Here is a 17,822-nt window from a genome sequence, read left to right as displayed (position 1 = left end):
GGTTCTCAGGACTGCCAAAAAACCTATAATCCTTCCATTGTCTTTTATTTTTTTCCTATAAAGGAAAATTGGTTGGTGATATGATACTTGCAGTGTAAGTCACTGCAGGTCTGATGTTACAGTTGTTACACATTATTGAATCTATCGAAAGAAAGGGGAGCACAAAGGGAATTTCCAAATGCAGCTGCTATTTCCCATTTGTTAAATCCTTTTATTATATCATATAAGTACACAGCTGGGAAATACTATGGAGTGGGAGTTAAAACAAAATATTTTGGCTTCCAGACATTCAGAACACACAAAGGCTCCAGTGGAAAGCAATGCGTGGTATCAAGAGAGAGTGAAAGTTTGGAAACATTACCAGAAAGTGTGATTTCTTTCATACAAAGACAAACTATATCTGTCAATTTAAACTATTTATAGTATTATTAATTCCCCCTTAATAATAAATTAGCAGTATCTACTCCCTAAAAAATTAGATCATAAACTTTGAGGAAACAGTGAAGCAACAATGCATTGGCCAAAATGCAAATAAAATTGTATCAAGAAAAATAAGTTAACTGTCTTTTAAAGTAAAGCCTGCAGCATATTATATCTACATCTTCCTGTGTTTCCTAGTCAAGTTGGCTTTATTTGTCTATTGCTACATTTTGTGGAGAAGCCAACACATATTTGTAAGGATCCCTTTTCTCTATGCTCTCTACATCCACAATATCCAACACCAAGACTAACTATCTCCAAGGCAACTATGATCTCTTACCTGAACTTCTGAAATAGCCTCCATGAAATATGTGTGCACACCCCAGCCAACCCCAATCCCTGGCCACCTTTCAGAACACAATAGCCAGAACTGTCTGTTGAAAATGTCTTTAAACCCTGTTTGACATTCCACTGAACTCACCATCAGTTTTTATTTCTATGTCATCTATAACTTCTACCAATCTCTCCAACAATCTGGAATGGTATATTAAATATTTACTCAAATGACAGTGACAAAGATTATTCACTTTGTGGAACTCATTTATATTTTTCTCACCTAATATATACCATCCATGCTGTTTCCTCTAATATTTTATTCTTTCTTGTACTCTTGCCCTGAACAACAACAAAAACCCATCCAAAAATGTGGAGAGGATATGAAAAGAATAGTCACCAAAAAGAGATCCAAAAGGCCAAGAGACATATGAAAAAAATTCTCCAAGTCACTGATTGGCAGAGAAATAAAAATAAAGACAACAATGAGATACCATTTCACTCCTGTGAGAATGTCATATATCAGAAAAGATAGCAGCAACAAATGCCAGAGAGGTTGTGGGGGAAAAGGAACCCTCCTGCACTGCTGGCGGGAATGTCAATTGTTCCAACTCCAGCTCTCAGGCTAGAAACAAACCTACCCTATGACACAAAAATCTCTCTCCTGGGGATGTATCCTAAGGAACCAAAAACACCCATCCAAAAAGATTTGTGTATACCTATATTCATAGCTACACAATTTGTAATAGCCAAAACTTGGAAGCATCAGGTGTCCAACAACACATGAGTGGACTGAGTAAGTTGTGATATATATATATATATATATATATATATATATATATATATATATATATATATATATATATGCTATTAAAAATGGTGAATTCACCTTCTTCACCTCATCTTGGATGGAGCTTGAAGGAATTATGTTAAGTGAGATAAACCATAAAGAGAAAGATGAATATGGGATGATCTCACTTATGAACAAAAATTGAGAAATAAGAACAGAAAGGAGAACCACAAAGCAGAACTTGGACTGGGTTTGGTGTATTGCACCAAAATAAAAGACTAGAGGTTGGGGATGGTGCTTATAGGTCCTGAATGCACAAGGTGAAGGGTCAGAATGTTTTGCAGAAAAGTAAGAAATTTTACACATGTACCAATAACTGTATTTATTGGTTACTATAACCTATTAATTCTCCCAATAAAAATTTTTTTTAAATAAACCACTATTTTGTTGGTCCAGGAAGCTAAATCTGACAGTGAAATGCCTAATTGCCTAACAATAGTCTCTTTTAAGTCTAAACTTACTCTAGAAATTGGGAATGTTTGAACATGGCTGGTGACTTAGTTTTTATCCATTACTGTATATCTATTTTGTGACATTACCAAGTGTACTGTCTTAAATCCATGAGAGTCAGAGGGTACAGTACTAAATTTCCCCTCACTCCAAGTTAAATATCCTCTGGTTATTTGATCTAGCAATGGATAAAAACTAAGTCACCAGCCATGTTCTAACTTTCCCAATTACTAAAATAGTGATAATATGACATAGAATGGTTGTTTCATGACTTGAACAAAGACCATGTATGTTGAGCTTCTCTTAGATATCTACTTGCAATTAAGACATACAACAAACATATTTAGAGATTTTTAACAGCTCACCATTCTTTGCTGAGACGACAGGACGCTGTCCCAGTCAGCATCTTGCTGAATGGTATTGACAAGTGTCGGCAGCTCCTCAGAGTGAGGTTTGTTGTGCATTATGGGCTGCAGAGGCAGATGGGAGGCCGCATGTTGAACACTGCCATCTTCCTTGTCCCTTGAGGTCAAATCCTGGGTCATCGCTTCCTCTCCATCAGCTGCACAGGCAAATGGAGAGGTGGCTTGCTTGGAAGACATTCTTCTGCAAAAGAAGAAAGAATCTGAATAAAAAAGAGAAAAATCAATGACTAGATAATAAAGCATCCCCTTTTTTAATGTTTGGAGAACTTACATATATTTGATTACTAGCTTTCATTTCATATATTTTAATGCTTTTCACTGAGGTAGCATGGCAGTATCCCATTATGTAAGCTGCAGGTGTTCATCACTATAAATTTAAATCTGTATTATCTATCCTGGGTTCATCACTAAAAGAAGTCCTTACTTCTGACCAGTTCAAGAACAAGGAGCATTCTCTTAACTTTAGAGATGTTTCTGATCTACTCTGAACTATTCGGAGAAGTCTCCGCTTATCATTTCTACTTTTTAATATTTATTTACTTATTTATTGGATAGAGACAGAGAGAAATCTAAAGGAAAGGAGGAAATAGAAAAGGAAGACAGAGAAACACCAGCAGCACTACCTTGCCTCTTGTGAAGCTTCCCACTTGTAGATGGGGAAAAAAGGTCTTGAACTCAGGTCCTTGCACACTTGAATATGTGCACTCAACCAGGTGTGGCATCACCCAGCCCTTATCTTTTCCACCTAATCTCTTCACTTTTAACTCAACAAATATCTTCCAAATAATTCCTGCATATTTTCTCTTACTGATACATAAATGAAATTTTTACAGAATTAGTTTTCATGATATGTGTATATTTTCCTCCCAGTTCTTCTATCTAAATTATAGTATTCAATTTATCACTAACAACAAAAAAAGGAATTAAACTGACTGGCAAATGTGTTATTTTGGAGGGTAATTGGAAGATAAAAATATTCACATTTTTTCTAAGCTTTCTGTAGGAGCAACAGAAGTATATACAAGAAGATTTAATCAGGAGAGTAAGTAACTGTAATGAAAGTCTTAAGAACATATGGTCATTATTTTTTAGTTTATAACTTGTATTGCAAATAGAATACCAATCTCATTCTTTTTTAAGGACTTAAAGCTGGCCAATGAACATGACTTTTAAATGGCAGACTGACTGGTTGGTAACATTAGGATAGTTTTACGACAACTTTATAACACTTGAATTGGGTGTTACAACTATAACCAATATCTTAGGAAATAACCATACCTCCCTTTTATAATATTAAGTACATACAAGGTTCAAAGGAGTAAATATAAAAATAATAAAATGCCAACTATGCACAATATTTTAAAACCTCTCAAGACAATTATTGAAATTTTTTTATCCACAAGTAAATATCAACTGCACCTCCCATCACAAGGTCTCTATTGTGTGACTTCCTATACAGTCAGGAGATTGTGAAAATAGATTTCAAAAATTTAGTATATTTCTTTATCAAGATTTTTTTTTTAAGCAAAAATGGTTAGGTATAAAAGTACCAACAGTTTGGAACTGAAAGAAGTAGGCAATTGAACATTTTTTTAACTTTACATCATTTTTGGTTTATAAATCTTTATCTATAAAACTGCTGTGTAATGAAAGGAATAAAATCTCCACCTTAATTGCTCTTTAACATTAATTGATTTCATACCATTCTTTAAAAAATGCACAAATCAGTTAACATAGGAAACCACATGAGCATGAGCATTTTTCAAATTAGCAAATCATTAACTTGCTAGTACTGTTTCTACAGACAAATAAATACTGATTAAAGGGTCTAGAAATCTGAGATTAACAGTTAAATTTACAAATCTGTCACATGCTTTCATGAATATTACAGTGAAGGAAATATCAAGTGCAAAGAAAAATAATTAAGTTAATTCCAATTTAAACAGTAGTTTTTATGTAGCAGCCCATGTTTCACATAGGATTTAACAGCTAATGTTAAATTTCTCACAATTAATGAGGGGGCTCAGATTTAGTATCCTACAGTGAAAAAAATTAATATAAGATCAGCTAATCTAATTATGCACAGTTCTAAATAAAAGTATTACAGGCTTTTGAAGTGCTTTGAAACATATTAAAATGCTGATACCTAGTTATAATAATCATTCTACAAATAATTAAAATTTCATCTATTAGACAATATTATAAAATAAAATGGGTAAAGAAATTCAGAAGACTCGATATTTTTCTTTGAGGAGAAATGAAACAGTCTAAAGCACTGTATCAAAGAACCAGATGAGTATATTCTTGATCAATACAATGATGGAAATGGTATCAAAGGATATTTCTTAGTATACAAAAGTCACTCGTGAACTTCATCCACTTCATACACACTACAGTAAAACCAGCCACATGCAACTGTCCTCCAAGTTTATCAAGAGTTTGTCACAAACAAGAAGAATGTGTTCTTGGTTCAGTTAGTGACAGTAGCAGTAACATACTCATTCACAATAAAAATGAAAAACTGAATGTACTTCTGCTTTTTGGAACAGTTAAATACAACTGAAACTCATAATCCAAAACTCAGAGTGACTTTAGCTCTCTCACAAACACCATCTTGTAAAGTGAACTGCCTCCTTCCAGAAGCAGTACCTGTGCTTGTTGCTTTAGCATAAGTCAATTGTGACACAAAATGCAAAATGAAAAGTCTAGTAAGAATAATTTCAACAATAAACTGCACCAATGAACAATAGTACACAATCCTAACTAAACAAAACCGTGCAACTGTAAAAATAGACCAAATCTGTCCAAAGCTAGGAGTTCAGTTTAAAGACTGGTTTATTAGAGTATTTTCTTAAGGAAGGCTGGGCCCTACGTCTTAATCAGCCAATAAATTATTTCCTGCAATTACATTAAATAGAAAATTATCTTCAAATGGGGAGTGTTAATTGAAAATCAAAATTCACAGGGAAGTTTAGAAATTACACGCTGAATACAATTAGTGAGGAAAAGGCTTCACCTCTACTTCATCAATAGTCTTCTGGTGATTCCTCTAGTGACCGTTCAAGAAAGTTACCCATTTACAACATCGCACAATTGGTCTCTTATTTTGCACCTACAAATACAAATGCATATCAAGGTGATGAATAAAAGACAGACTGCCAAGAGAGTGAGAAAAGAAATATGAAAAGAATATGAAATCTGATTGTTCATACTCAGTTCCCATCACCATTAGAGGTCAAGGAGGTGGGGCGATAGAGCAGTAACGGGTTAACCTAGAAAAGCAAACTCCACTTTGAAATCCCACCCTTTAGAAAATAAATCAACATTTCTGATCCAAAAAAAACACTTTTCTATGTCATATTTCTTTGTGTCTGCTGTAGTTCCCAAACATATTGTTTTCAAAGGGAAGGGGGATTTTTGTACTTTTAGCTAGGAATTACTCCACTGTAGGCAATTTCTTTTTATAAAATTGTTGTACTTAACTCAGGGTTAACTTCTTTCTATTTCTTATTAGCGATTTATTAATAGTTTACAATACTTTAAGATTGTAGGGGTATAGTTCAACATCAAATCCACCATCAAAGTCCTTTTGATTATTGGCTCTGTTGCAGTGTTTGGTTTGGAGTTATTCTGTGTGCTCTTAAAAAGAAAATGTGGTCAAAGTCTTTTGAATGCACATATTATTAAGTTTTAAATCTACTAATTATTATATTTCACTTATTTTATTAATGATTCTTTCTATTCACTGATCAAGTCTTCATTGATTTTATTTCTTTTGATTCCCATTTAAAACATTTTACTACACAAACTATGCTGTGCTCAAGAAGCTGCGGAGATATTTGATTTGTGTTAATCATATGAATGCTACACCATGGCTACTCGCCTATAAAAACTTGCAAATCAGATAAACACTCGCTTTACTGTTCTAAAATATCTTTGAAGTGTTTATTTTTATTTTAATGAGCTTATCAGTAGTTCTCTCTTACAACTTTCACCCCCAAATGTGTCAGAATAGTGTCTTCCTTTAGTTGTTGCTACATGTAACTAATAAGTAAAAGAATCAAAGCCTTGTGAAAATGGTGAACGTATGTGTAACTTTATTTTTTTTATTTTTGCACTATTATAACTTAAAAATCATTCAAATGAATTGTGTTTTTAATTTGTATTAAAAAAAATCTCTCTAGTTATACCCCCTGAAAACAGGGGTTTATAATGGAAGTGCTGACACAACCCTAACGAAAGCAGTGCAAATGTTGCCGCTATAATACACAAAATCAAGTTCTATTATTCTAAACTACCCTCGCTCATGGGATTTTTCTTTACTGTGCTCCCAGTCAAACTGCTGAAGCATGAAAAATTTAAATGCAATCAAATGCGCCCAATTCTACTTTACTAGAACAAGTGTCTACAGTGGTACAATCTTAAAAGGAGATGCAACAGATTTGTTTGGTGATTTTTTTTAACTGTTTATTTATAATACAGTGCATTGGAGATAAAATAAAAGAGGAAATTACACTCACATGGTACCAGTGTATTGACTACACAGAGTACATTATAATCAGAGAGAAGGACTACATTGTCAACTTATCACATTGGTTAAACAAGATGGTTTACTGGGGCATAGCTATTACCAAGTAAAACCTCCAAAGAGAATTACATCTTTGGGATATATAAAACTAAAATCACATCATGTGTTCCCTGAGTTCAAAATATCGTGGCCCGACAATGAGTGAATTCCTGGGATGCCAGGTCAGAGGGGAAAACTTCAGAACTTAGAAATTTTAGAAATGAGGCAGTGGAAAATAAAGTCTTTAATAACTGACAACGTTTTCTAGAAGGCCAGTAGGAGTGTCTCTAAAAATACAATAATCACCTACTCTAAAACCCCAGCATAAAATCTTAATGCTTATGCCATTGCAAACGTACTCACAGAAGAGAACAGTTTATGCAATTAAAAGAGAAATCAAGATTACCAACTTTAAAGCCTTATAAAATTGGAAGGCTAGGTACATTTTCAATCCTCTATCCAAAAAAAAATAAATGATTTTCTAGAACTTTACACCTTTCTGATCTGATGTTATTTTAAAGAAAATAAAGTGATTTGCATATGTTTAAGTGTTAAATTATTTCTTAATTTTATTTAACTTTATTGGTCTTTTTATTAGTGATTAGACAGTGGTTTACAAAATGTAAGATTGCAGGGTATAGTTCCACAGGGCACCAACCACTCAAGTTCTGTGCTCTATCTTCCTAGTGGTAAATAAGCATCATAGTAGTGTCAGATTAGTTTGAAACAATTTCTGCATATGGCATAGCCACTAAAATTTACTTTAAAAAAAACTATTGCTTGGGGTGACTTGGAAGGTGGCTCAGGAGGTAGAGTGATACTCTGGTTCTTTCATTAAGAAACAAATAAATCAGGGTCGGGTGGTGGCACACCTGGTTGAGTGCACGTTACAGTGCACAAGGACCCAGGTTTGAGCCCCCAATCCACACCTGCAGGGGGAAAGCTTCACGAGTGGTGAGGCAGGGCTGCAGGTATCTTTCTCTTTCCCTCTCTATCACCCCCTTCCCTCTCAATTTCTGGCTGTTTCTATGCAATAAATAAATAAAGATAACTTAAAAAAAGAAAAGAAAAGAAGGAAGAAAGAAAAGGAGAGAAAGAAAAGAAAGAAAGAAAGAGAGAGAGAAAGAAAGAAAGAGAGAGAGAAAGAGAGAAAGAAAGAAAGAAAAAGAGAGAAAGAGAGAGAGAGAGAGAAAGAAAGGAAGAAAGAGAGAAAGAAAGAAAGAGAGAGAGAGTTGTGGTCCAGGAGGTGGCTCAGTGGATAAAGCATTGGACTCTCAAGCATGAGGTCCTGAATTCAGTCCCCGGCAGCACATACACCAGAGTGATGTCTGGTTCTTTCTCTCTCTCTCCTCCTATCTTTCTCATAAATAAATAAAATCTTTAAAAATAAATAAATAATATAAAATAGATAAATAAAATTGTTGCTTGGAGAACCTCATTTTGAACTTACATAACTATCCAAGGGACCCACTGAATATATGAGGACAATATTTTTAACCTGGTTTTGTTAATGTGTTTCATCACTTCTAAAGTAGTTATCCAATAGCATTCATTTTTAGGTGTGTTGCGTTTATTCAAAAGAAGCACTGTTTTTAATATAAAGTAGCATTTTAGTAGTTGGTTCACTTAAAGAAAAAATTGAAAATGTAGGCCAAAGAGTCCCATTTATTTTTGCAGTTCAGCCCCAGGCTACCAAGGTAGATTTAGTTCGGTCAGATAATTCACCATTAATTTTGTGCTGCAATTGATCAGATACTGAGAAATAAACAACTATTTTTCTAAAAATAGAACACAGTGCTTCTTAGTTTATGGTGCCTGAGTAATAGATGTGTTCAGCTGCCAAGAGGTGCGATACCTAGGAACCCTTACAAAGAATACCAGTCCACCTAATTTAGGGGGGAAAACTAGGGGTGGGTAGCTAGCATAATGGTTATGCAAACAGACTCATGCCTGAGGCTCCGAAGTCCCAGATTCAATCCCCTGCACCACCATCAACCAGAGTTGAGCAGTCCTCTAGTAAAAAAAGAAAAAAAGAAAGAAAACTTTCCCTTACCTCTAATATCCATGTTTAAAGATTAGAATTGAGACTTACTTTTAAACTTCTCCTGTTTCATTTTGATTGTAATCTGAAGACTACTGCTGACCCTGTGTATTGTTTTCTCCAACACTACATCCTTCCTCATTCTATCCCCAAGCTACCCTTGGTTACTGCCAGGTTTTTCTCTATTCTGTTTCACAAGCAAATAAGAACATTAAGTATAAAAGAAGGCAATTGCTTTCAGAGCTATCTTGAAAAGCAATAAACTTATCTTTTGAAACTTGTTGTGGATCGTTCTGAATATATGCAATAACCTAAGACAATTATCTATTAAAAGAAAACTAATTTCAATTGTCATTCAGCAGATTAGGGAAAGTAAATAAGCCTCAACAACTGAAGTATAACAAAGGACTTAAGTTATTTTAATTTTTCTAGAACTTCTCACTTTTCATACTAAAGCACCAAAGTTGTCTCCAAAAGCCTTCTGAGGTTCTGTGCAAAACAGGGAATACCTGGAATAGATTCTTCCCAAGTCATCAAATTTGTTGTTTCTAGAGTTTATATTTAGCTGACAATATTGCTGTCACTTTATATAGCTTAAGACTGTTCTTTGGACTCATATGTCTTGGAATGTTTTGACTCATGAATTGTTTCTCCTGATAGTGTTACATCACGTAACAACCTCTGTCTAATTGGTTAGTATTTGTTTGGAAGAGGAAAACAACCAGACAAAATACTGCCTTGTCTGTTTGCCTGTGTATAGAAAGCTTATAATCATTACGTGTGTCTCTGAGTATCAAGGTTCTACTTGGGTCTAGAGCTTGGTTCATATAAATTCTACAGTACTTTTGCTTAACCAAAATAAAATAATCTTTTCTCTCATGGTTTATCTACTCATAGCTTGTTATGATCTTTGCTTTCAAAGTTTAGACTTGGAATATAGAAATAAAATCATTCATGTAATAAAACTAAGCAATGGCTAAAAATATGGACTAACTTATAGACTTTAAATCAAACTCAATGGATTTATACCTTACTTGAAATAACTATATAAACTGTCTAAAATAACAGAAGCAAGTTATATATACACACATATATATTCATTTCTAATTTCTCTCTCATATGACATGGGAAAAGTATTTCCAAACCCAGAATCACTATATTGAGGAAATGTGGATTAACACCATTTCTATTGTCACAGTGGTTGATTTCCACATCCCCCCAAGACCTGCTCAGTACATTTCACCCTAACTAAGCCATCATCATTTTACATCATAGGGGTTTAGGTCCCCAGCTGCCTCCTAGTGATCCTCCTGACCCTTTTCAGACCCCAGTTTTCTATGATAGATTACAGACCACTGGGGTTTCACCCCGTATTGTTCTTTGTTTCTTAGATCTCATCTGTGAGTGAGAGTGTCTGGTAGTCCTTCTCTTCCTGGCTCATCTCTCTCAAAATGATTCTCTCTAGATACACACATGTTGTAGTAAAGGAGAATATAATGTCAGAAAGCAGTAATTGTCTAAGAGAATCCCAAGCCTGAAAGTAGTCCATTAATATGGACGCCCAACTAGAGACTATACAATCCAACTGATTATATTTATCAGTAAAAAAAAATAGTCATAAGCTAGAGCAATAATTCATCAGAAAGAATAGGAAGCTTCACAGAATATGATTCTGTTTTTAGCTCGATCTTTGTCCTCTAATATTAACTGGAAAAGAAATGGAAAGACTGCTATTCTAAAGATTGTTTTAAAAATAAAGTCTCAAAATGGTGGTAGTGGACAAAATTAGATAAAGAAGCTAGTCTTTGAGGCTTTGCTTTTGCTACATAAAGCAATCCAGCAATTTCCGTTTTGTGTAGTAAAATAGGTATAAATAGGCTCTTTATGGAATAAGAGAAAAAATAGAGAAAGGGAAGAGAGATGGGAGAAGGAGCCAGAAGGAGGGGAAGGAGGCGCCACAGAAGAGAAGCAGAAGAGAAGCAACTATGGCTTTGCAATTCATTTTCAGTTTGTCTACTTAATGAAAACCTCATTGTACAACCCTGAAAACCATTCCCAGCAGACAAAGTATTTCTGATTCAGCAGAGGTTACACAAGCATCAAAGCAGTTAAATATAGGTGCCAAGCCACATTGCCAGGAGCTCTTAGTACTGTGAGTTAGTGCTACCTGACAGCTTAGTGAATATAAAATTACTTGTTTCTCCAATTGAAGACAATCAAATTGTCACCTTCCATTGTAATAAAGCACAACTAGTGATCAGCAAAGTGCAAACATAATTACCATGAAGAAAACAAAAAATCAAATCTAAATCTCCCCACAGAGTAAACACATCTACTGGCTTCCCAAAAAAAAAAAAAAAAGAAAGAAAGAAAGAAAGAAAAAGGTGCATTTTAATACTGATGCAATCTTTATGCTATGTAATAATAATATTTATTAGTATTACAGTAAATTAAAGTCAAGAACCATACTAAAAAAGAAAGTGAGTACAAATGCCAGTAAGAACACTGCAATGCCTACAGGTTACATCATCCCATTCAGGCTGATAATGTTAAGTGCATGTCAACAGCATGTCTATTACAAAAACTATGCTTTCAGAGATTTCTTGCTTGCCTAGAAACCTTTCTGATGATCGGAAAAGAAAAGCAGGATTCGACCTCAAAAGCTTTTGTCTTACTTTTTCCTTGAAAGAAAAAAAACAAAGCCATGCTTTATTTTGTCTGCTAAAGTGGAAATATATTTTTGAGGTAGAAAATTCACCTCACAAAAATGACTTAGTGGGTCTACCCAATTTTTAAAAAACAGCCAAGCAAAGGGTCCATATCCACAACCATTACAGCATCTGATATTCTTGTCCAAACTTTGTGACCGTATTGGCTTACTATCAAAGTGAGTTCAGCAACCAAAACTTTGGTTAGCTTTAAAGCGATGAAAATTTGACATGGTTCTCCCATACCCTGAAGATTCTGAACACACAAACATAGATGTTGCTTCAAACAAGCAAAAGTTTTCAAAAGCCTCTCAGAAAAATGGTTTATATTTATTGAACTCATAGTTTAAAATACTCAAGATTTACAGTCTCCCAATGTCCCATTTGCAAACACTTCCTTAACGTGTCAGCATTTTCTTCGTTCATCTGCAACACTGTCTTTCCTGCTAGAAAACTATATCATATTTAATGTTAGTGCCCCATAACTCCATTTTTATATGATACCTCTATTCCAAATAATATCACTTATAATACTCAAACAAAAAATGGACCAAGTAAGGGGGAGAAAGAAGCAAGGCACCCAAGTGAAAGTAGAATGAATCAGGGACCACCAACATTACCAGACTTGCAATCAGATGTACCACTACTTTGAATGATGCTTTCTGCCATGATAAATCTTAAATGATACAATCTTATCCTTTTGATTTCAGAATAATGTTCAATGATATATATCTCACGATTTCTTTAACTTGTCATCTGTCATTGAGCATTTAGGCAGTTTCCATACTTGAGCTATTGTAACTGGTACAGCTATGAGCCAAGGGGTATATATATCCTTTAGTGGTTGTATTATCTGGAACAAAATGAACAGAGCTAGAAGTGATTAAGTGATATAAGTAAGAAGTGAAGGGCAGCTACCAAATGGATTCGCTCATATGTGGAATATAAATGACTAAAGTAAATGAGCTTCGGGGGGAAAAAAATAAATAAAACAGTAGCCAGAGTGTCTCTAGGACATTGTGAGAATTGCAATGATTATGGGTGTGTGGGTGTGTGTAGTGGCGGGGGGGGGGGGGGGTGCGGTGACTGACACACAGAATGTGGACATATGTAGGTGTAAAGCCATACTTCTGAAATCTTAATTTTGGAAAACAATTAATTACTAGTGAAACTTTAAATCTGAAATGTCTAATCAATTCTGTATTCATATTTTTTACGTTTTATCATAAAAAGTTAGAGTAAAAGATCAGATAAAGGGGCTGACTAGTGTCAACCTTGGTTGAGCAAACATTACCATTCACAAAGACCCAGGTTGTTCAAGCCCCCAGTCCCCACCTGCAGGGGTCAATTCACAAGCAGTGAAGCAGTGCTGCAGGTATCTCTCTCTCTCTCTCCATCTCTATTCTCTCTCACCCCCTCTTAATTTCTCTGTCCTACCAAATTATATAAATAAACAAAATAAGAAAAAAGATCAAATGAAGACAATGGGTAAGATTTCTGGCTAAAGCAGAAGCAGAAAAACAGGAGAAAGAGAAAAGCCAATTTCTTTTTCCACATTTTAATGCAATTCAAGATAAATTGTACACTATTAAAGGAAGTTGGGGGCCAGGAGGCAGCTAACCTGATAGAGAAAACACCATTATCACGAAGAAAACAGCAAGTTCAAAACGCAACACCTCTTTGGAATACCAAAGCAGCAGACAAAAGTCTACTGACCGCAGTACAATATCATAGTCTCTCTTCCTCTTTCTTTGTCTCTCACAACTTGTCTCTGTCTAAAACAGAAAAGAATGAAGGGGGATGTGAGGTAGTGTGCCTGGTTAAGAGCACATGTTACGATGCATAAGAACCTGTGTTCAAGCCCCCATTCCCAAATTGCAGGGAAAAACTTTATGGGCAGTGTTGAATCAAGTATTGCAGGTGTCTCTCCACCTCTCTCCCTGTCTCTCCCTCCTCTCTCAACTTCTGTCCTATCAAATAAAGGGGGAAACAGAGAATTAAAAAAAAAAACAGAATGAAAACAACCCAACAGCATTGTAATTGCATATAACATGAGGACATGGCATCCCCTAAGACAGAGAGAAGCAAAAGGAAGAAGTCTATACATGAGAAACAATGCTGTTTTAGAAAAAAGGACCTTTTCCTTGCCCTTTCAAATAACACAGGGAATCTTTTTTTTTTTCTTCCCAAAGTGCTTTATTGAAAAGTTACAACTCTCAACAATGGAAATTTGACCTGTGTGTTTTAAATATGATGATAAGTAACTTAATACATTTCTAAAATTATATTCCTACAGAATATTCCCTGCAATGTAGTAATAATAAAAAGAATCAATAGGGAGATAAGTGCTTGTATAGTAAGTAGCTTATAGTAACTGGCAGTAAAACAGAAAACACTAAATTATTTCTTAATTTCTAAAACAAAGTGCATCTATATGTTTTGTGAGGATATGGATTGTGTCATTACTGTATTCCCAGTGCCTAGTCCCAAGATAGTGACTACTGTAGATAATCAATAGCACTGGAAATGAGAATGAAAGACAGACAGATACAGAAAGATGAGTGAATTGCTTACTTCTTTCTAAGTTAATAGCTTATCACAGGAAATAACATTCACATGTTAGTGCTGCCAACCTAAATATTCCTTCTCTGTTGTTTCTATCAGGTATCTCATTCCTGAATCTCTATGTCATGATTATATATATATATATCCTTAGCACTGACTTCTCTCTCAGCTCCCTGAAATACAAAGTCCTTAAATGACTGCTCAACATTTATACCAAGATACACTCTGCTATGTCACATTCAATGAACAAAATTAGATTCATCACTATTTTTTTCAGCACCGTCCTTCATTCACTCACACCGAGAAAGCATCATTTGCAGAATCATTCAAGCTCAAAATATAAACGTCACATCTATTTCTTCCTTTGGACCCTTGTTCTCATAGCTAGTCTGTCACAAAACATCACCAGCTCATCTTTTATGTTTCTCATGCTTGTATCATCTTGCTTAACTCACCAAACTAACTGGACTCCTACAACAGAATCTAAATTCACGTCTCTAATTCCATTACTGGCCCCCTTAAAATCATTTCTACTGTCACACTCTTTATCAGAATACTCTTTTGATCAGAAACATTCTCCCCCCAATGACAAATAAATAAATAAATAAATAAATAAATAAATAAATAAAAGTCCAAACTCCTGACTCTGGCATTCAAAGGTCTCCATCACATTCCACCCAATTTTTCTAAATGTATCTTCTAGTAGTCTACACTAATCTTCTTCTCTGTCTAGACTTACATATTCAGACTTGACTTACTGTCTCTACACTTTGAGCTTTCTATCCTTCTTCCCCACCTTCCTTTCGTATCACTAGGAAACAGACACTACTCCAGATAATTACATTCCTCTTCTTCTGATAATTTCCTATAAATATTCTTAAAATTCACCTCTATATCAATGCTTTAACACCTAATTCATAACTTACATACTCTTTGTATAATAAATTTATGTTTTCTACATAATTCCAATCACTACAAAGTTTTCAAGAGCAGTAACAAAAGTCTACGTTTTTTTTATATTCCAACTCTTAACACAGTATTTTACATGAAGGAAACACTCAATGAATATTTGAGAATTAGTTAATACTATTAAATGAATGAGCAGTAATGAATTTAGGGATTTCTATTTAAGCAGAGGAATTAAGTGAAGTTTCTATATCTCTACATAAAACCAGGCTTTCAGTAGAGGCTAGCTCCTCTTCTCCCACCCTTGGTCAATTAAATTTAATTTCCTATGCTCTAAGTTCTGCATATACTATGACAAAAAAGCCAAGATATCAATCTATGTTGTTACAAACACTTACAAGCCGGATAGATATGCAAACGAATGAATATGGATAAACAGATGATGACAGAATGGCTAGATGTTGGAGAAACAGTTGAAGACTATTCAATAGGTGACTAGAAAGTACCAGTCACTGTGTTGAGCACTACTAAATGTACTGTATCATTTAGTTCCTAAAACTATTTTAAGAGCTAAGTCATCCTTGTTGAACAAATAAGGAAACCCTGACAAAAATAAATGGTTATTAAAAGTTGCCTCAAGGTTTTATCTGTATAAATTCAGATAACAAAGTTTAAACTCAGGTGATAAGAGTTCCAGGGCAAATATCATTTGAATTCATGTTAATTGGTTGTAATTCTAAACTAAGTAAAGGATTAACTATTTTCAAATGTCATTCAAGTCTTTGCAAGCTTATGTACTTCCAGAAAATTATTTTTCAGGATTTGATTTTTAATATTCCAGTTAAATATCCTAGGTATCCATTTAATTAAAGCTAAGTTGAAGAACTGCCACTTGTACTTCTTCCGTCATTGCAAGCTCTAGTATTAGGGCTGATGGTGAAGAATTGGAGGCAGGGAGAGGAGAGCGAGGAGGAGGGAGTGAAGGAATGCAGATGATCCTCTAATCAATCCACTGGACTCTCATTACAATTTGTGGAAAAATTGAACTGTACTGCTTGTTAACCACCTATGCTTTCCTTAGCATGCTTTTTTGAGTTAGTCTAAGTAATCAGTATTCAACCACATTCTTAAATAACTGTGATTATAAGGCAAATATGACAATTAAGGTCTAGATATGACAACTATGATTAAATAAGGATGATTAAATAAGGAGATTAAATAAGGATGTCGCTGCCCACATATTTCATGGTCCAGAGAGTCTGATATCTACCTTCCAGTTCTAACAGGAGATGCTACATAGGATCATTATGTACCACTAAAACCGCTTCACAGAAAGAAGAGATGTTGAGGACAGTCTTGAGAAAAACAAGGTAAAAAGATTAAGCAGTATGCATTTAACATACTGCCTGTCTAGAGTTCACTTTAGGGAATAAAAAATAATTTACACTACCTCTTAAAAAAAAAAAAACCTCACTACCACAAAGCAGTACATGTATTCTAAATACATTAGTAAAAGGTAAGGAAAGGTTTTTACCACCAAACCAAACTTACACATTTTCATAGACATCCGTCTAGTGTCACAAATAACTAAAGTGTTGTTACCTTATATTTCTCCCTCTCTCCCTCCATCACCCTTTCTTCCCATATATACAGATCTAAATAATATAAATATATATTGGTAAATAGCTTATTGCAATTGCTAATAACATAGTATAATAGAGAACTACAGGTGAACAAGAGAATCCAATTGAATCCATGAATTATTGCACAGAATTACTTAGCTGCCACCATACAAGAGAAGTGTGACAAAAAACAAAAGACAAGTATGACTATTCACTGTACTGTATATTAAAAAATTATTTACCAAGTACATATATACCTATATATCAGGACATATCATTTCTAGTTTCCCCAAGATATATCTATTAGGAGAAAGAATCTGTATTATTTACCCAGTCCTGGTTTTTTCCTCTTATAGATACACCTCACAATTTCCCAAAATTGAAAACCTTTCACAATTACCATTCCCAATTTATTATTTTTAAGTAAACATTTTACTTGCACCCATATTGCCCATAACTGGAAAACTTCTGCCTTTCTTAAGAGAATTTACAGCCAGTAAGAAAAGTGTGTTAGAAAAAAGTAAGAATTTATATCTCAAACCTCCCATTTACTGGACTTGTGAACTAAGGAAGTTACTTAACTCTCTGATTCTTCATGTCCCCAGCTGCAAATCAGACACAATATATTTTCTTTGAAAAGTTGCTGTAAAGATTAAACTATATGTGTATTAGTACGTAATGTTTGTTGAGTATTAAATAGGTGCTATATTCTTTTAATTAATATCCCAAGAAAAATAATTGGCTTAAACAAGAAACAAAAATCCTTCCAGGAAGTGATTCTGATCAATAACCCCTGGTCCTAAGCATGTTTTAAAAATCTCCTTGTTACTAACTCAGGTATAGAGTCAAGTTCCTACTAGTGGGCTACCTTGGCACATCACAAAAAATAAAAGTTCCACGGGATATTTGTTCAATGACATCATATCTATGAGCCA

At 34.4% G+C, this 17,822-nt stretch overlaps 1 protein-coding gene across 15 annotated transcripts in view; it reads right to left on the bottom strand.

The window, feature by feature from the left end:
• The window catches only part of SOX6 (SRY-box transcription factor 6), a 586,459-nt gene that overhangs the window by 327,855 nt on the left and 240,782 nt on the right, over positions 1-17,822 (bottom strand). For all 15 annotated transcript variants that reach the window (XM_060177099.1, XM_060177100.1, XM_060177097.1 and 12 more), the window contains one exon: positions 2,419-2,659. In XM_060177099.1, the coding sequence (XP_060033082.1) occupies positions 2,419-2,655 (237 nt within the window). In that variant the 5' untranslated portion in view covers positions 2,656-2,659. The remainder of the gene's footprint in view (positions 1-2,418; positions 2,660-17,822) is intronic.

Source organism: Erinaceus europaeus, chromosome 17 (assembly GCF_950295315.1).
Source record: "Erinaceus europaeus chromosome 17, mEriEur2.1, whole genome shotgun sequence".
Lineage (NCBI taxonomy): Eukaryota > Metazoa > Chordata > Mammalia > Eulipotyphla > Erinaceidae > Erinaceus > Erinaceus europaeus.
This window is presented reverse-complemented; position numbering and strand designations above follow the sequence as displayed.